Source organism: Chiloscyllium punctatum, chromosome 27 (assembly GCF_047496795.1).
Source record: "Chiloscyllium punctatum isolate Juve2018m chromosome 27, sChiPun1.3, whole genome shotgun sequence".
NCBI lineage: Eukaryota > Metazoa > Chordata > Chondrichthyes > Orectolobiformes > Hemiscylliidae > Chiloscyllium > Chiloscyllium punctatum.
In genome coordinates, this window is record NC_092765.1 from 15,622,555 (window position 1) to 15,640,206 (window position 17,652).

At 36.5% G+C, this 17,652-nt stretch overlaps 1 protein-coding gene across 8 annotated transcripts in view; it reads left to right on the top strand.

The window, feature by feature from the left end:
* LOC140453456 (homeobox-containing protein 1-like) overlaps positions 1 to 17,425 on the top strand; it is a 61,740-nt gene extending 44,315 nt beyond the window's left edge. For 4 of the 8 annotated variants that reach the window (XM_072548149.1, XM_072548148.1, XM_072548151.1 and 1 more), the window contains exon 10: positions 1 to 17,425. In XM_072548149.1, the coding sequence (XP_072404250.1) occupies positions 1 to 141 (141 nt within the window). In that variant the 3' untranslated portion in view covers positions 142 to 17,425. The other 4 variants (XM_072548154.1, XM_072548155.1, XM_072548156.1 and 1 more) reach the window with 2 other exon arrangements.
* The last annotated feature ends 227 nt before the right edge of the window (positions 17,426 to 17,652 follow it).

The window sequence follows — 17,652 nt, forward strand, 5'->3', positions numbered from 1 at the left end:
GATGAAAATACTTCCCATAGTGACCATCAGCAAGACCCCATCTCATTGGCTGTTGAAATGGCAGCTGTCAATCATTCGGTCCTAGCTTTGGCCAGCCAGGGTGGAAGTGAGATCAAGACAGAAGCAATCGACGATGATTGAACGTAAGGCTGAAGGCAATCAGGATTATATATTGTTATAGACTATAGCCACCTTCTTCCCTATTATATGTACTGTTCTGCAACAGACTATTTAGATGTATATTTATCATTTGTTTGTTCGCTGTGCGTTTAAATTGAAAGAGAAGTTCTCATATCATTTTTATAGCTGCCTATGTGATCATCTCATCTTAACATATCAGTGAATAGAAGTTGTCAGGTGTGACTTGTGCTAAGGTTTGCTGACAGCTGACTGTGAACTCAACAATCATGTTTTTAATGTATTACTGCACATTACCCAGTACAGTTTGAAATTATTAGCTGAAGGAAAAATAAAAACATTTTCTATTTTCTACATAGCTAGTTTTTTATTAGGGAGGTACGAACAAAAAAAAAGGTCACATCAGACCAAACTGACCCAAAGTTGGACGTTGTATGGGCGCAGAACTCTCACTCTACAGTATCTTCCTGGTTCCAACTTCTGGATACTAAGGGACTGGTGGTTCCGTACACACCCCATACCATATTTTACATTGGGTGGTTCAGAATGGGATTTGTTCGCTTGCTCCTACTTTTTAGCGTGTGTATAAATCAGGGAAAGGGTCGACGTTCTCCAGTCAGTCCTGTTGTGGTCATTCCCTGATAAAATAATTTCCCTCTGAATTTTATTTTTAAAATTTCTTTTTGTGATTTACTTGTAGAAGCTTTGGTTGTACACCAGCCTCCTAGCATTCTTTGGACGGGTTAGGCAGCCTGAACTGCTGTGCTCTTCCAGCACCACTAATCCACTCTCTGTACGAGCTGCAAACCCTGTTTTCACGTCTGTTTAAGTATGTGCAATTAAATGCTGAAATTTACAACAACTATAACATACTTACTAGAATTTGCGTCTCAGGTTAAGGAAGAACAAAATTTTTGGATCTGACAAATATTCTTGATATGTGACAGTCTCTAGTTGCATTCTGCCAATTTCCACCTTCCCAGAAGCAAGATTATGCTTAATTGGGGAAAAAAAACCCTTCAATTTTTGTAATGCTGTCATCAAACGTTCCCTGTATCTGTCAGCAAGGTTAGTTTTTTTATGAATTTTATACTGCATAAAGAAATCTCATTCTGTGTTAAATTTGATATTGGAGCAATTAACTTGTTAGCTGTATACTATGGGGAGAGATTTAGCACAGGAATTAAATGAATAAGTAAGATCCACTGCTAGAGAAATATTTTCAGTATTATGTAGATTTTGATACATCTGGTGTTTTTGCATCCCAAGACCATAAGATGTAGGAGCAGAATAACATAATGTAACAATCATTTGTAAAACAGCACTGATGTGTCAAAAATTACACTTCTGGTTATTTGGAAATTGGTGGGTAACAACACAGTTGTTAAAGACGCCATAACAGAACAGTTGAATTTGCTATTGAAACTTGTCTTCTCTTGTATTGACTGAGAAATGACATCTTATTGTTAGAGACATTCAGCTGTACTGTCCTACGTTCCTAGGAGGACACTAGTTTACAGAGGTTATCTTAAGTGTACATAAATTGGATATGTAAATGAACAATGGCAGTATTCAAGATTGTCAGATGCAAAATTTTGTGCTCATTTGTAATCTGGGTGTCTGCAGAATGGGAAACTCAAATGACTTTTCAATGTTGTAAAACTTTCTCAGTCAAGAGTTACCTTTTGCAGTGGTTCCAAGTTGCCCAAAGTTGGAGAAACTTTTATGTGTCATTGATTTTTCTGTAAATGTTTCTTTACCCAAAGTCTGAGACTCTGATTTATGTCACTGAAAAGGATCAGAGTTGTTCCCCTTGAAGCTACTGTGGTTGACAAAAGCTTCAAAAGAATGAATAAATCCTAGCAGTATCTTTTATTTTAACGCTCATAGCTATGGATTAATTCTAGATTGTAATTAATAATCCAGATTCACAATCATTCCTGCTTCCTGTGAAGTAGTTCAATAAAAACCTTGAGTTTAGCAACGTGGCAGAGAACCTAGAACCAAGCTGGTCTAGTCCCAGTCTATAATGATGCTGGTTTCCAAGCTAACAATGCTCTAATACTGTCCATGGACACTGCTGCTAGGAATGACAAAAAAGTTGCATATATTAATTTGCTTGGTTATCATGCCAGTAACACAGGAAAAAGTGTAATTCAGTGATAAAACTTGCTAAGTGTTATTTTGATTATTACCATAGTCAGTATTCTGTACGTTCAGACCTTTGTTTTATGCAGTCTTGATCTAAGGTTTCGGCTATTTTCCTGTATCCAGGTGTATAGTGTTAGAAGCATTGTAAGCTTCTGACTTTCAATGGAAGGTGAACTGGGACAAAAGTATCAAAAACATAAATTGATGGAAAAGCTCAGCAGATCTGGCAACATCTTTCAAGAGAAATCAGACTTAGTGTTTCACACCCTCTGGCATCACTTCATAGATGCTGTCAGAGCTGCTGAACTTTTCAGCAGTTTCTGCTTTTGTTTCTGATTTACAGCATCTGTAATTCTTTCGTTTTTTTTTATTTGGGACAAAGGTATTTTCTTTTCTCTAAGATATTCTGGTTGTCTTTCAGTGTAGGACATTGCCCTTTATTATGAGACAATGGATGCTTTACTGTTGAAACAAACTTTAACATTCTACTGTGCCACTGTTGCTGTAGAACACAATGTCCTCGTGTGGAAATCTCTTGTATGCTGTTTTAAAGGACATACTAACTCACTTATTTATTTCAAATGGCTTCAGGTCTTCCCCAAAGCAGTGGGGAAAAAAAGGCATACAAGTATTAATATTTATAGTGTGTAATTTTGACATCACATTTTATCCACGGAGGAAAACTTCTTAGAACGTTACTATCTGAAAGATACTATTTACTGTCAGGCAACCTGCCATAGAAATAATAAGGAAGTAAAAAAGTATTTTACAAAACAGGATTTCAACCCTGTACTTTTTAAAATTTGAAAAATGAGGAATCTATACTGGAAAGACGTGAAGTTATATAGTCTGAAGGAAAAGGGAGATGGTGTTTTGAACGATTGTAACAACAAGAGGGCTACCACAAGATGCTTTGTGTACGTTTATATGTAGCAATTTTGCATGTTAACAAGGTTACGCACCAATTGCTAATTTTTATTCATGAATTCTAATGGGAAATGAACTATTTCAATGCACAAATTCAGTATTCACCTTCTTCTGCCTGCTTAAACCAATTAACAGGCAAATATAGTTATTTTGCTTTCCATTCACTTGTGCTTTAAAGATGTGATTTTTGAGCGAGAATCAGGAGGGATCCAGCAGAGAAGCATCGGGGCATTGTGAAGAGCATCTTAACTGTAAAGCACACTGTAGGCATGTTAGCTAGTTCCACTTCACAAGACAAACTGTTAGAGATTGAGGTTTGCCGGTGGAAGGGAGCCTCCAAGGTGTAAACCCTGGAAAGATGATCACCGGATCAATGTGGCAGGTCAGTCAGTGTGAAGTTTCTCAGCACCTAACCAAAATGACACATTATGCCATGTACAGGCGCCAGATTGAATTCACTGATGGGATATAGTAGTAGACTGAGAAAGGCAGGACTTTTTTATTTTGGAAAGATATAGCATTCTCAAAATACAAGACTACGTTGGCTGGACCCAAACTACTAGTTAGTAAGCATTGTAATGTTCCATGGTACTCATTAATGAAAAAGGATACGACTCCAAGAACATGCAACTAATAAGAAAGCACTGCCAAAGAATTTTATGTATCAATTATGGTTTCTGAGGAGTGTTCACAACATATGAACATCATGAGGTTTATTCAACCCATGGTGAATAAATAGTTAGCTTTGCAGAGATTCAGATTAACCGTTTGAAACCTAACGCATGACACAGTTATACAATGTATCACGGTAATAGTGCACTGGCTACTGTACAGGGTTGTTTACCATTGGCTTCCATTCTGCATGTGTGTAATTTGTATTTTCTGTCATCTCCGTTGTCCCTTAATTTCCCCCAGGCATTATGTAATTTACAGATATATTGGCCCATGAAGCAAAATTCAAAACGGTTAAAATTTTGTTTCATTATCAAAGTATATAAAAGTCTTCTGGATTGATCACCCTTGTTGCCTTTAAAATATCTACATTTCCAGAAGGCACACAAGGTAAAAGTATTAATTGCTCTGTTTATAAAAAAAAAAGTGTAAATATTTCCCATTTAATGCAATGGCTGTGAGAAAAGAAGAATTGCATCATGTGGAATGAATAGTTTTACGAGGAGCAGCATTCTGAATGCCTGAGCTGCTAAGAGCTGTTTGGCTGCCACTAATTTCTGATCATGATCCAGACTGTTATAATTATTGTAGATGGACTGACAGAATTCTTTAATATAAATTGAAACCAGAAAGTGATGGAAATACTGAGCTCATGTCGTAAAAGGTAACAGAGTTTAACATTTCAAGTTGAATATAACCCCTCTTCAAAATATTCTTCCCTCCCTGTCCTGCTCCCCAAATAATTAATAACAGATTAAAGAATGAGAGTTTTGAAGTTCCCAAGCTGCATGATTAATGGACAAAAAAAAGTCACAGGCAAAGGTCCCCTTATTTTTCCAATAGCCGGTGGGTGCATAGGATATTAGGATGCTCCGGCATAGTTTCAACAATTGTTTTCAAAGAGCTTGCTTTGGAACTAAAAGAAAGAAAATATGCAGGTGATTGACAAAACAAAACTGCAGTTTTTCTGTAAAGGTTACTGTTAGAGGTGGGGATGTCTGGCTGCATAGTAAAGAATAGAATTGATGGGGGAGTTGGATGGGTTATTTAGAGTGCTGAGCCTTAAATTTTCAAAAATCTACCATTTATAATAACACGTGATTTACGCACAATGACAATAGATTTACACTGGTCTCTGAAATCATGTAGGTTCACAAAATCTAGCAATTGTATTCAGCTTGTTGATAATCTTCAAAACACAAAACAAATATTCTGTTTCATGCATATTTGTTAATAGGATGAAGTGATTGTGACAACCCCAACTGCATGAATAATTACCTGAGTGCAATAACAAAGGTACCGTTTGAAGTTAGTGTCTTCAGGATAGGGGTCAATGAGAAAATAAACAAGTCACAAAGAGTAGGGTTGAGGCAGTTTATTAAAGAATAACTCACATCTAGAATAGTCAGTTTACTGAGCAAGACAGGAATGTGTAAATGTCAATTGCTAATCCATCATCAAAACTAAAAACTACAGGATGACTAAGGAAAGAATTTGCATTGTATATAGTTTCCTTCATGTCCTAAGGCACCCAAACATGCTTCACAGTCCATTACTTACTTCTGAAATACAATTATGATTGTCCTCTGGACTAAAAAAAACATGAAATTTGCACAAACATATCGCACCCAAGCAAAAATAAGATTAAATGAGTAGTTGATCTGCTTTTTGTAATATTGATCGAAGAAAGACTGTTGACCAGGATACCCTATGCCCTCTTTTAAATAGTCTCTTGTGATCTTTTATTTGAGCTGGCAGGCAGTTCCTCAATAAGTAACAGTACTCTTGAGAATGCACTGAAGTGACAGGTTAGGTTATGTATTCAAGTCTTCGAGTGGAGCTTGAACCCCTAACTTTGTGACTCAGAGGTAAGAGAGTTACTGCTGAGCCAAGCAAGTAATCAAACTTATTTGCACTGATAAAGATAAGTATGTCATAGCACTCCAGTTTGCACTGCAGTGAAGATCTAGCGCTGATGCTGTCAGGTCGTAATGCCCAGCAATTACACCTGGAAACTATTATTAAAGGTTCTTTCTAAAGTACAAAGGAGTATATTGAAACAAGAGCACCCTCTGGTGCTTTGTTTCCATTTTGCAGGCAGAATTACAGTATATAAAATTTACTTTGACCACCTTGCTATACTGTGCTCCTTTTCATATAAATTCTTATATCATGGAAATGTGACAGCATTTTTCACATGGAGTGCCATTCCTGTTGACAAGTAATCTGTTATTGTATAAGCAGGTGGAAGTGGGTTCTGCAGATGCTGGAGATTAGAGTCAAGATTAGAATGGTGCTGGAAAAGCACAGCAGGTCAGGCAGCATCCGAGGAGCAGGATATCGACGTTTTGGGCAAAAGCCCTTCATCAGGAATGAGGTGATGAAGGGCATTCCTGATGAAGGGCTTTTGCCCAAAATGTCGATTTTCCTGCTCCTTGGATGCTGCCTGAACTGCTGTGCTTTTCCAGCACCAGATTAGACTATTATCATATTATCATATAAGGCCAATCAATAGTATGCACTTTTCTTTACATTTTATGTCAATAGAGACCAGTTAAATCATTGAGTCTTCCTTAGCTCTTTTCCTTAACTCTCCCACTGTGCCCTCTGAGCCCTGTATCTACTTTGTCCAGTCATTCACCCATCTCTACCACATTCCCATATCACCTAACCCTTCTCTAAATTGTCAGACTGGTTGTCAAACATAAAGTACTGAATTAGCAGAAATTTATCCAACTAATTACTGTTCTACCTGCAAGAAATCTGAGGGTGTTTAAACCTTCACTGCCCTTGACCTAACCCTTCTAAGTTCCTTCCCTTATCTCCCACTGTACTCATTGACCTACATTGTTTCCCAGTTGACAAACCTTTGATTTTAATCTTTTCATTCCTGCTTTCGTATCTCTCCGTGGCCTTGCCTCTACCGATTTCAGCATTTGCTTCAGTTCCATAATCCTCTCAGACACCAGTGTCCTCCGATTCTAGCCTCTTGAGCATCCCTATTTTGATATCTTTACCAATAATGAGCATGCTTACCGCTACCAAAGCCTCAATCTCTACAATCACCACCCCCCACTCTCCAGCTATTTTCTCACTGATGAGGTTTCTTTCTGTTCATCTCTGTTGATGACTCCTTATGTGACTCGAGTTAACTTTTGCTTGATATTGTTCCTGCGAGGCACCTTTAGGATATTTTACTACATTAAGGGCACTGTAAGAAAAGTAACTGTTGTTCTCTAATTTTCTCATAAAACCTGTGGTAATTTCTGCTTCTGGCAATCCCTGAAGCACAGCACACCATGTTCAAAAATAACATTCTTTCACTTAAAAAAAATCCTAACTTCTCATTCTTAGCAAATATTTTAATCAAAGAATTGGAGGAAACTACAGTTTGAGACCTCAATGTCCGGTATCTGTCTGTGTGCCACGATCCCTGGTTTTCCATTTCACCAACTAGTAACCTTGAGGGACTATCACTTGGATTTCAGAAAGTTTGGCCAGAAATGTATCCTGCTCCGATGCCTCTTTTTTTAATTTGTCGTGGATGAATCTCTCTACATTCCTTAGATGGCTGCAGCATGTGCCTCTTTGACAAGCAGCTGTCTCTCCCTACATCTTGCTTTGTTAGCTACCAAACGACCTTCTTCTCTGCTGACCATACCAATCCCTGTTCTTTTCCTCTTCTGCCCTAAAATCTTAAACTGACTAGTCTATTTACTTGGAGCATATCTGCCCTTACCCTTTGTTCCCAGGTTTCGCTTGAATAAGTTGAACTTGTTATCAGGCAGAATTTTGTCACCCACTTTATTTTAACCTAAGCTTAAGGGCACAGTGAAAAATATCTAATCTTATCAGCGTCATCATTGTAATAACTGACAGGAAGGTAAATGGTGAGGTGCATAATTGGCGATCGTATTGTAAGGACCATATTTTCCATATTTAAGAAAGTCTAATCACCCAAAACTAGGCTGTGCCCTTGACTAACAGCCGTAGACCTTTTTCCAAACAGCAGTAGGCATATTGTCAGTGTTAATGGGGTGCTGGTGTAGCCAGGAGCAGTCTGCACATGAATGATTCCCTAACTAAAGAAACGGTCTTTCATTATTCACTCCACAAAAACATTTTATATTTTAAAAGAATATCCATGAAATCCCCTCTCTTTCTGCTCTGGTAGAAATAGTTTCAGTAGCTTAGATTGCTCATCATAACTATGGTTTCACACTTCTGGTGTTATCATGGTGAATTTACATTCTATGATCTAGATGGCTTTAATATCTTTTTGTGATGGAGTGCCCAAAACTACATATAGTAATCTAACAGTGATCTAACCATGCTGTGCATATGCAGAACTAGGATTACAATGCAAAGTCCCCATTACATGTAGGAAGTGGCAGTCACTTTTGTAGAATGACATACCTGATAATCAGTATTTACAGTATTTGAATGTACAATTTGCATTTACTGATTTCAGTTTGACAGATATAGAAGCTTTTTTGCTTGAGTTATGTTGCCTGGACTGTAAAGCTCCATTGCACATCTCTCATGTCTTGTACATTATAACTGACAAGCAGTGTTTGCTGTTGGGGTGTTCACTGGTGAATTACAAATAATATTTGAAAAGTGAAATGAAGACTTAATCATTATGTTATTAAAGCTGAAACAAATTGGTTTGTGCAGAGTTAATTGATTTCAAATGACTTGGGATGGTATAATTAGTCTAAATGGCCTAAGGCCAAAGAGGGCAGGATTAAATGAGGGTTCATCCTTCCAATTGTTGTCCAGTTAACCATATCAAATAGATATGTATTTGTAATATGGTGAGTTAGAAGACAACTGTATGAAAAATAGCAAAGCTCTAATAGAATGAAAAACCAATTGGATTCCTTGAATTACAATGTAAAATGTAGCTTATGCATAATTTCAGTTAAGTAAAATAGTTAACAGTATGTAATGTTCTATCTTCAATAACATTTCTTGAAAAGTGGCTCTTAAATGCATTGCCAAACAAATTCTAATGTGGCCTTTTTTTAAAAAGATACCAAAATGAGCAACAATCGAAACACTGCTGCCTTTCAAATGTCACAACTAACCATTTAAAACTTTAACTTTATGCCTGGTTATTTATATTTACTTGGTAAATAACTCAAACATTTACACTGCATGATGTTGAAAGATGGTGTTAATTGTGTAAAATCATTTTTTAAATAATTACGCTGTATCCTTTTTTCCAAAAATAAATCAAAGTTGCCTTTCCTGTCAAAGATGCACCTTCCAACTATCTGAGGTGGTATTACAAGTTAAATTTTGGATATTTCTGCAGCCTCCTGTGCAATGCCCCATTACTAAAGAGTTTGCAAGCTGCTGGAGGACAGTTGATTTTATTCTTCCCCCACCCCAGACCCTAACCTCAAATTTCTTTTGGATCTTTTGGCATTTAATTGCTGTGACACATGAACTTCCATTCAACATTTGCCTCAAAATAACACCAATGCCATAAATAATCATTCAAAAGTAGTAATTTTACATTTTCAACATCGTTACAGGCTTCAGTTGTTACATGTGCAATTGGCCGATGACACTGTCTATATCAGCATCAGGTGGGTACAAGAGTATTTTACCACTCATAGCCCCAAGAATGAAGTTAATTTTTTTTAAAAATCCTACTTTTGAACATTTGTCTCCAGACCAAGCTTCACCTTGGCCAATGTGTTTTGTTTTAAATCTATTATCACGGCAGGATTACCTCTCCTAGTTGGAGGAAGGGTTTCTACTTGTCGTTTGGCAATAGATTAGGAAAGATCTGTATTCTCTAAAAGTAAAGGTGCAATTGTGACCTCATTCTTTCCTGTTAGGACTATGGTTCTGCTGCAAAACAGAGAAAGGAATTCCTTCTTCACAATGTTAAATACTTACAGTTACAAAAGCACATTGGTTACAAATGCTGTTTAAATCTTAATTCAGTATGGCTTTCACATCAGGCTGATTTTTACAGGGCTACCATCTTCATAAATAAATTCTAAACTAAGTTGTTCATTGATTTTTGACAAGTAAGCAGATCAGTTTGACTAGCATATTTCACTGTGGGCTGAGGTTTATACTTCTACAATTTCACTTGAAAGTACTTCCATTATGCCAACTTGTTTGTGTTCCCTTTGGATCACATATGGCTCAACAACTTAATTACTGTACATTATAATGTTTTGGCCTATTAGTGTGTGCAATAATGATTATTAAATTGTAGGTCAGCACAAAAACAATATACTGCAGTTGGAAGAAGTCTGAAATAAAAGTGGGATAAAATAAAATCTGGAAATAATAGTATCTGTGCAGAGAAAAATGGAATTAACATTTCAAAGTCCAGGTGAGACCTGTCAACAAATTTGATAAGATCTGCCCTACCAAATTTCACACCCTTGTTATATTAAAACACCTCCCCTAGAGACAATGTTCATAGGAGTGAAATGTAAGGCTTCTACATGAAGCACAATAGGAGCATTTCTTGCCTATAAGGAAATTCAGTGTTAAACTCTTCATCTAGCCTAGCATCTGGATCCAAGTTCAGCTCCCTGTGCAGGTTGACGTTCTAGACTGAGTCTCAGTTACATTATTTAAATCCAATATACATGTTGAAGATTCAGCCCCACTTCCTTCCTTTGTTCTTCTCAAAGAGGAAGGTTAATAATTATCCATATAAATATGGATTCCAAGAAGTTAAACTTTTCATTATTATCTATTGCCATTAGTTTGGGGCAGCTAAAACAATTTTGCTTCCATTTCTGTAGTGTCTTTGCCAATAGTTGCCAGGGAGTAGTGCAGTTGTTCAGTTGGTTGTAAAGATCTTATTTTGGGTCATGCTCAATGTACAGAATTCTTAGGTGGAGATGTGTGTGTTTCCAATGAGAAGGAGATCAGATTCAACTGTGTTGACCTCCAGAGTGGTATGGCCTGTATACCTCACTCACAGCTGAGATTGGTACGTGAGTGGCAGCTAGTTTCAGAGTGTGAGTTTCACCTGTAGAACAATATCCCATTGAAGGAATCCTTCCTTCAGGTGCAGAGGAAAACATTTTCTTTCTACATATAAGTCAGCTTGCAACCTCGAAATCCAACTAATAGAACTCACAAGCGCTCTGGTTAGTTAGATGCCAGTAAGACCAAAGGAGCATAGGTAGGTCAAGTCTGCTCCGTCCTTCAATGAGATTGTAGCTGATCTGATCATCCTCAACTACACTTTGCTGTCTTTTTCCCATGGTCCTTTATTCCCTTGCTAATTAAAAATCTGTCTCAGCTTTTAATTTACTTAATGACCCAGCTTCTGAATCCTGAGATAAAGAATTCCACAACTTCACCGCTATGATGAGAGCAGAAATTCCATCTCATCTCTGTCCTAACCAGGCGATCACCGTCTCTGAGATAATGCCCTGTTGTCCTCTCCCCTCCCACTTGGGAAAACAATCTCTCAGCATCTGCCCTGTTAAACCCCTTAAGAATCTTATGTTTCAGTAAAGTCACCTGTCATTCTTCTAAATTCTCTTGAGTACAGGCCCAGTCTATTCAACCTGTCTTCATAAGATAATCCCTTCATACCGGGGATCAACCTCGTAAACCTTCTCTGAACTGTCTCCAATTCCTGTATGTATTTTCTTTGATAAGAAGACCAAAACTGTTGGCCATATTCTGGGTGTGGTCTAGTTCTGGCCTTGTATAGTTTTAGCAAGACTTCCACATTTTTAGACTTCATTCCTTTTGAAATAAAGGCTGACATTCCATTTGCCTTCCTTATTAACTGCAGAATTTGTATGCTAGCTCTTTGTGACCTTGCCATTTGCTGCAGTCTTCCTCCATTAAAATAATATTCAACTCTTCTTCTTCCTGCCTAAGTGCATAACCTCAAATTTGCATACTTTTTTCCCTCTGCCAAACATTTGCCCATATCTCTATACCTCTGTATATACTCTTGTGTTAACTTCACCACTTGTCTTCCTACCATTTTTATGTCATTCACAAACTTGGTGATAGTACATTCACTTTCCTGATACAAGTCATTAATATATACAGTAAGTAATTGTAGCTCCAGCACTCATCCCTGTGGCACTAGTTACAGGTTGCCATTGTGAAATAACTCCCTTTATCCCATATCTCTGTTTTCTATTAGTTAGCCAATCCCATATCCATGCCAATATACTACCCCCAACACCATGGTCTCATATCTTCTAAATAGTCTAATGTGTGGTTCCTTACTAACTACTTTTTGGAAATTCAAATGCATAACATTTACTTATTCTTTTATCTATCCAGCTTTTTGCCTCCTCAAAGAATTCTAATAAATATGTCAGGCATGATTTCTCCTTCATGAAGTCATGTTGACTCTGCTTGATCATATCATGCATTTCTAAATGATTGAAATTCTAACATTTTGCTAGTACTAGACATTAATCTACCTGCAAGGTTTGTGAAGGTTTGTAGGTTGAGGTTTAGGGTGTAGGTTTGCTCGCTGAGCTGTAGGTTTGATATCCAGACATTTCATTACCTGGCTAGGTAACATCATCAGTGGTGACCTCCAAGTGAAGCGAAGCTGTTGTCTCCTGCTTTCTATTTATATCTTTCTCCTGGATGGGGTTCCTGGGGTTTGTGGTGATGTCATTTCAGGAAATATTACTTGCTAGTAGTATCAAAATTTATTTGCTGCCTCTTTTTTTGGTGTCTTTGTTTAGTTTCCCAATCCTGTGGTTTAGCGTTAAACTTTTCTACATTGTATTGTTTTTTTTCAATTTGCTGCTATCCTTACCTTCCTGTTTAACCATGATTGGTTTATCCCTTCCTAAGATCCTCCTTCCTCACTGGAGTTAATCTTTTTTTTGAGAGTCATGAGCTATTTTTGTTCTAAATGTCTGCCATTGTAGCTGAGCAGTCTGTTCTGCTTTCTTTCCCAGTCCACTCTATCTTCACTCCTTTGAAATTACCTTTAGCACAGGTTTTATCCAAATTTCTTACTCTTGAACTGAGAGTTAAATGCAGCCCCTTTCTAGTCACTGTTTCATTTATTAAACCTGCCTCATTACACACTACCGAATCCAAAATAGTCTGACTCCTGGTTGGATCCACAATGTATTATTCTAGGAGACTATCCTAATTCACATTATAAATTATTTCTCTATTTAATTTTCCCAATTGACACACAGATTAAAGTCACCCATGATTAATGTACTGTCATGTTTATATGCTGTCATTATCTTCTATTTGCTCTCTGTCCAACAGAACAGCTGCTGTTGGGTGACCAATAGACTAGTGTCATCATTTTCCTCTTATTTCCTACCTTCACCCATATGGATTCTGTACCTTCTGATCCAATATCATTTCTTGCTACTTATTCCATCTTGCACTAACAATGCTATTCAACTTCCTTTTCCTTCCTGTCTGTCCTTGAAAGAATTTGTGTCTTACTAAATGCTTAGTTCCCAGGTTTGACTCTTTGCTACAATGTCTCTATAATGGTCATAAGATAATATTCATTAGCTTTATTTGTGCCATTAATTCTTTTCCTTTGGTCAAAACACTATGTGCATATAAGTGAAGAACTGTAAATTAACACCTTTTTTCCATTTCTCCCCCTTTGACCTTATTTGTTGCTGTTTCTTTGTACACTCTGACCCTTCTTATCCCATTTTGGGTTTCATCATTCAAATAACTCCCAGGAATGCTGTAATATTCTTTTGCTTTGAAAGCCTACACTTTCCCTCTCACAAACCTCATCTCCAATCTTAATTTAAAGCAACTCTACAGTTAACCCACATTTCGAGAGAAGACAAGATCTTATCAAAATAATATCATTTACTAATAGTCTGTTGACACTGTTAGATTAAAGCTGATCTATCTTTTCAAAAGCTGCTGCAGGATAGATGCTGCATGCATACACTCCAGTCAAATTATCTGGGGCTCCTCCTTCCAGTTTTTTTATTTAAACGAATGTCACATCTTGTTAGTACTGAGGATTATCTGGAAGATGGTGATATGGAACTTATGGTTGTGTAAAACCAGAATTTCTTATTATTGAAATAAAGCAGTAAATAAATATTATTCTAATGATGTCCTTGCCTACACAAAAAATTAGCTTACAGATCTTTTTATTCACTCACAGGACGTGGGTGTCACTGAGTTTGCCACTAATTGTTGTTTCTCCTTCAATGCCCTTGAGGATGGTTTGATTATATGGGCAGTCTTTCCCTCTATCTCATGTTTTCCTATGACACTGTAGTCTGGTTTCTGCTTTAACTTGAGATGAAATTTAATCAACATTTATTTGACGGTTTGCATTTTCTAAACAATGTATTTGATGAGAAAGACAGATGTACATTTGCTGACCTAGCCATTAGATGGCCAAGCAATACTACCTACAACCCTTTACTTTCAAAGCATTTGTCTGCAGGGGACTGCAGTGGATTAGCATAATCCACTTTCCCTTCTGGGATGTGAAGTCAAATCCATTCTCCATTGGAAAAAGTGCAAGGGACCTATGTAAAGTAAAAATGGATATTATTAACCAGGTTCTCAGTGGACGTAGGCCTATAATTCTAACACAATGAGCACTTTCTCCTTAAGTCATGAGGGTAGTGACAATTAAACTAGTATGGCCTGAGGTACATTTTTGCAATAAGGTGAGAGGGAGCAGCTACTTTATTCTGCATCTTGCCAGTGGCCATACCTGACTCCCAACATCTAGTTCAGTGTGGCAGTGGAGGAAGTTTTGGGCCAGCTTCACTACCCAATTCTCTTTCACTCATGGCTATAAAGCACTTTGAGACACGTCTAAAGATACAATATAAATGCAGATCATTTTTTTCTCTCTGTGTAGAGAACACAAAAAACTTAGAAAATGGAGTTTGCATTTTTCAGAAGCTGAATTCTAAAATTGAGGTTAAAGTTTTTAACAACATGTAGTATTATTGAAGTTAAAATTGATATTTGTGCTATTAATTTCTTGATTTTTGGTATCACTAATTTTATAGTTGACATTTGTTAAATGCTTAACTTATTGATGTTCATAATTTAAATAATCTTCCAGAATTCTTTTTACAAATTCTGTCTGCAACCTATAAAATATGATACAATGTCTTGGATAATTAATCTAAAGTTAATATGGTCACAGATTTGCTGTTTTTTTTAACAAAAATATTCAATTTTCTGGATTAGAAATTGTGACCATTGTGTTTCTCCCTGAAGTAATTTCATATAATGTATGATAGTAATAAACTACAAGTTTACTATAAATTCTATGCACCTCAGAGTAAAACTTACACAAATAATATAGATTTTCTTTTTGGAAAACTGCCTGTGTTAATCTCAAAAACTTTTATCAGATGCTATCTTCAAATAATTTTTAAACAACGTCATGATACTGTGGCATGCCTAATTGTATGACTTCCTGTGGTTTCATTTATTTTAGGCGAGGTTTGTACACATAATCACCATTTGTATGCCCCATCTAATTGAGATGGATGACAGTGTAAGAGATTACAGTAGCACCTACGTGGAAATTTGGCGAATTGTTAGATCAACCTGGAGAATTGACATTCAAAAAAAAGAGCAATCTGACCTGGAGTCATGAACCTTGAACTTAAAAAAAAATTGCACTATTGATTAAAGCAAAGGTACAGTATTACACTATTCATTCTGCCAGATTTAAAGGGTACCCACTATACTGTGGGCAGTGTATTGCACTTAAATTTGTATCCTATTTAATTGTCTGGTTATTTAAAAGACAAACATGGGCTTCTCCCAGCTAGTAATTTCTGTGAAAGACTGTTGAGTTATATGTATAACAAAGACAGGTTTTAAGTCTATAGTTTTGCAAGATATATATGTACATAAAATATTAATGCTACCCTCATCTTTCCAATCCCTATTTTGAGATCTAAAGGGTAACAGAGTCTAGCCAGTGTAAATGTCATACTTGTAAGGTCTTCAAACATCATCCAGTTGCATCCAATTATTGTAAATATTTTTTAAGCACTTTTTAAAATAAATTACTTTTTGTACTCTAGTATGTTTTAGCGTATGAAAGTAGCAGATCAGTTGCATACTTCAGAAAATTATCAGGTGCACAATTACACTGCCCACAGAACAACGGTATCAGCAGTGCCCATTTTGACCTCTTCATTGACTGGATTAGACCAGCTTCCATTTGTAGCTTTCAGAATAAAAAGAAATGTAGTTTTGAATATGGTGTGTAAGGGGAGCATCTGGTTTTTTTTTTCTGTACAAATTACAAGCATTTATGTAATTTTGCTGTGATTTTTTTTTAAAGTAACTATTGAAATACTATACACTGTAAAATTGTCACTGTTATTAAAATTACTCTTAATTTTTTATGCACTGTATTTAAGTAACTTCTAACATGTACTTTTATTTAGTTCCAAGGATATACAGAACATCTATCTGTTTAACAAACTCAGATTGTACAAAAAGTCTAATTATAGATTGAACAGTGTCTGTTAAACTATTGTAGCAACATATGCTTGAAAACAGTTTTCAGTTAAGCTTGTACTAAAATTCAGCAAGGCAACTATGAATGTGTATTCACTAATTTGTTGACAAATCTACTGCCATTATAGTTCATGTTTGGGTTATTTTCCACTTAAGGACACTGGTTTAGTGTCTATCTCCAGAGGTTAACTGTATCTCAATATGTACAAAATATGCAAGAGAAAATTGATCTACTGAACTATCAACTATTGATGTGTCTATAATGTTGTGGAATTTATATTAGCCATCATCAATTTATCAATATCTTTTTAAATTATACTTTCCCTCCACAAGGCCTTTCACCTCCTTTAATTGAAAAAGTGTAGGTGAACCAGCCCTGGGTTCAGTAACTGATGCCTATATGTCACTGTGTTCAAGCCAACAGGTGCACTTTGTAAGGACAAGGACCTTTTGGGGGTTTGGGGTGGGGACATGATTGGGTGAAGAATGATGGTCTGTATCAGTTTTTCTCTGCAAAACCTGACTGCATAATAGCGAATCCAGTGATTGAGGCAAGAACTGATAGAGTTCATCAGGAGCTTGGTTGGTTAATTTGAGCATCAAACCAAACACTGGAGTATAAACAGAAAATGTTGGACATACATACCAGATCTAGGACTTGTGCTCAAAACCACAGCATTGTAAACCAAGCATCTCAGACACTACATTATGGGGATGGGGATCTGGTTTATCATGCAATGCATGATAACACATTAGTGCGGGGGAAAAAGCTCTTTCATATACTCTGTCCCAGAAAAAGACTGGAAATAAAAGGAAATGAGAATTGTAAGAATTTGGTTTATTTGTGTTCTGTGCTTGTGTATACTGTCCTTTGTTCCATGTCCATACATATGCTTCCATATGTATATAATTTGTAGTTAATGGTCTGGATTAGTGCCTTTTGACAGTAGACTGTTATAGAACCCAATTTATAGTTTTTGTATATTTTCATTAATTGAATTTTTTGGTTAGTTCAAATTTTATTTACCCCAATAAAGCAATAAACATACTCAAATGGGCTTGTTGGTTTTCATTGTTGTTGAATAGACATAACAGAAATGATTTTATCTCTGTAAAGTTGTTCTTCCTAACTTCTTATAAAACTCCCTCAAATCAAAAATGTGGTTAAATTACGTTTTGGGTTAGATTGTAAATCATGTGGTCAGTCGAAATAACATGCTCTGCAGACTGCAGACTTCAGAATCAATTGTGACATTCCTTTAAAACAAATAGAAGCAGAAA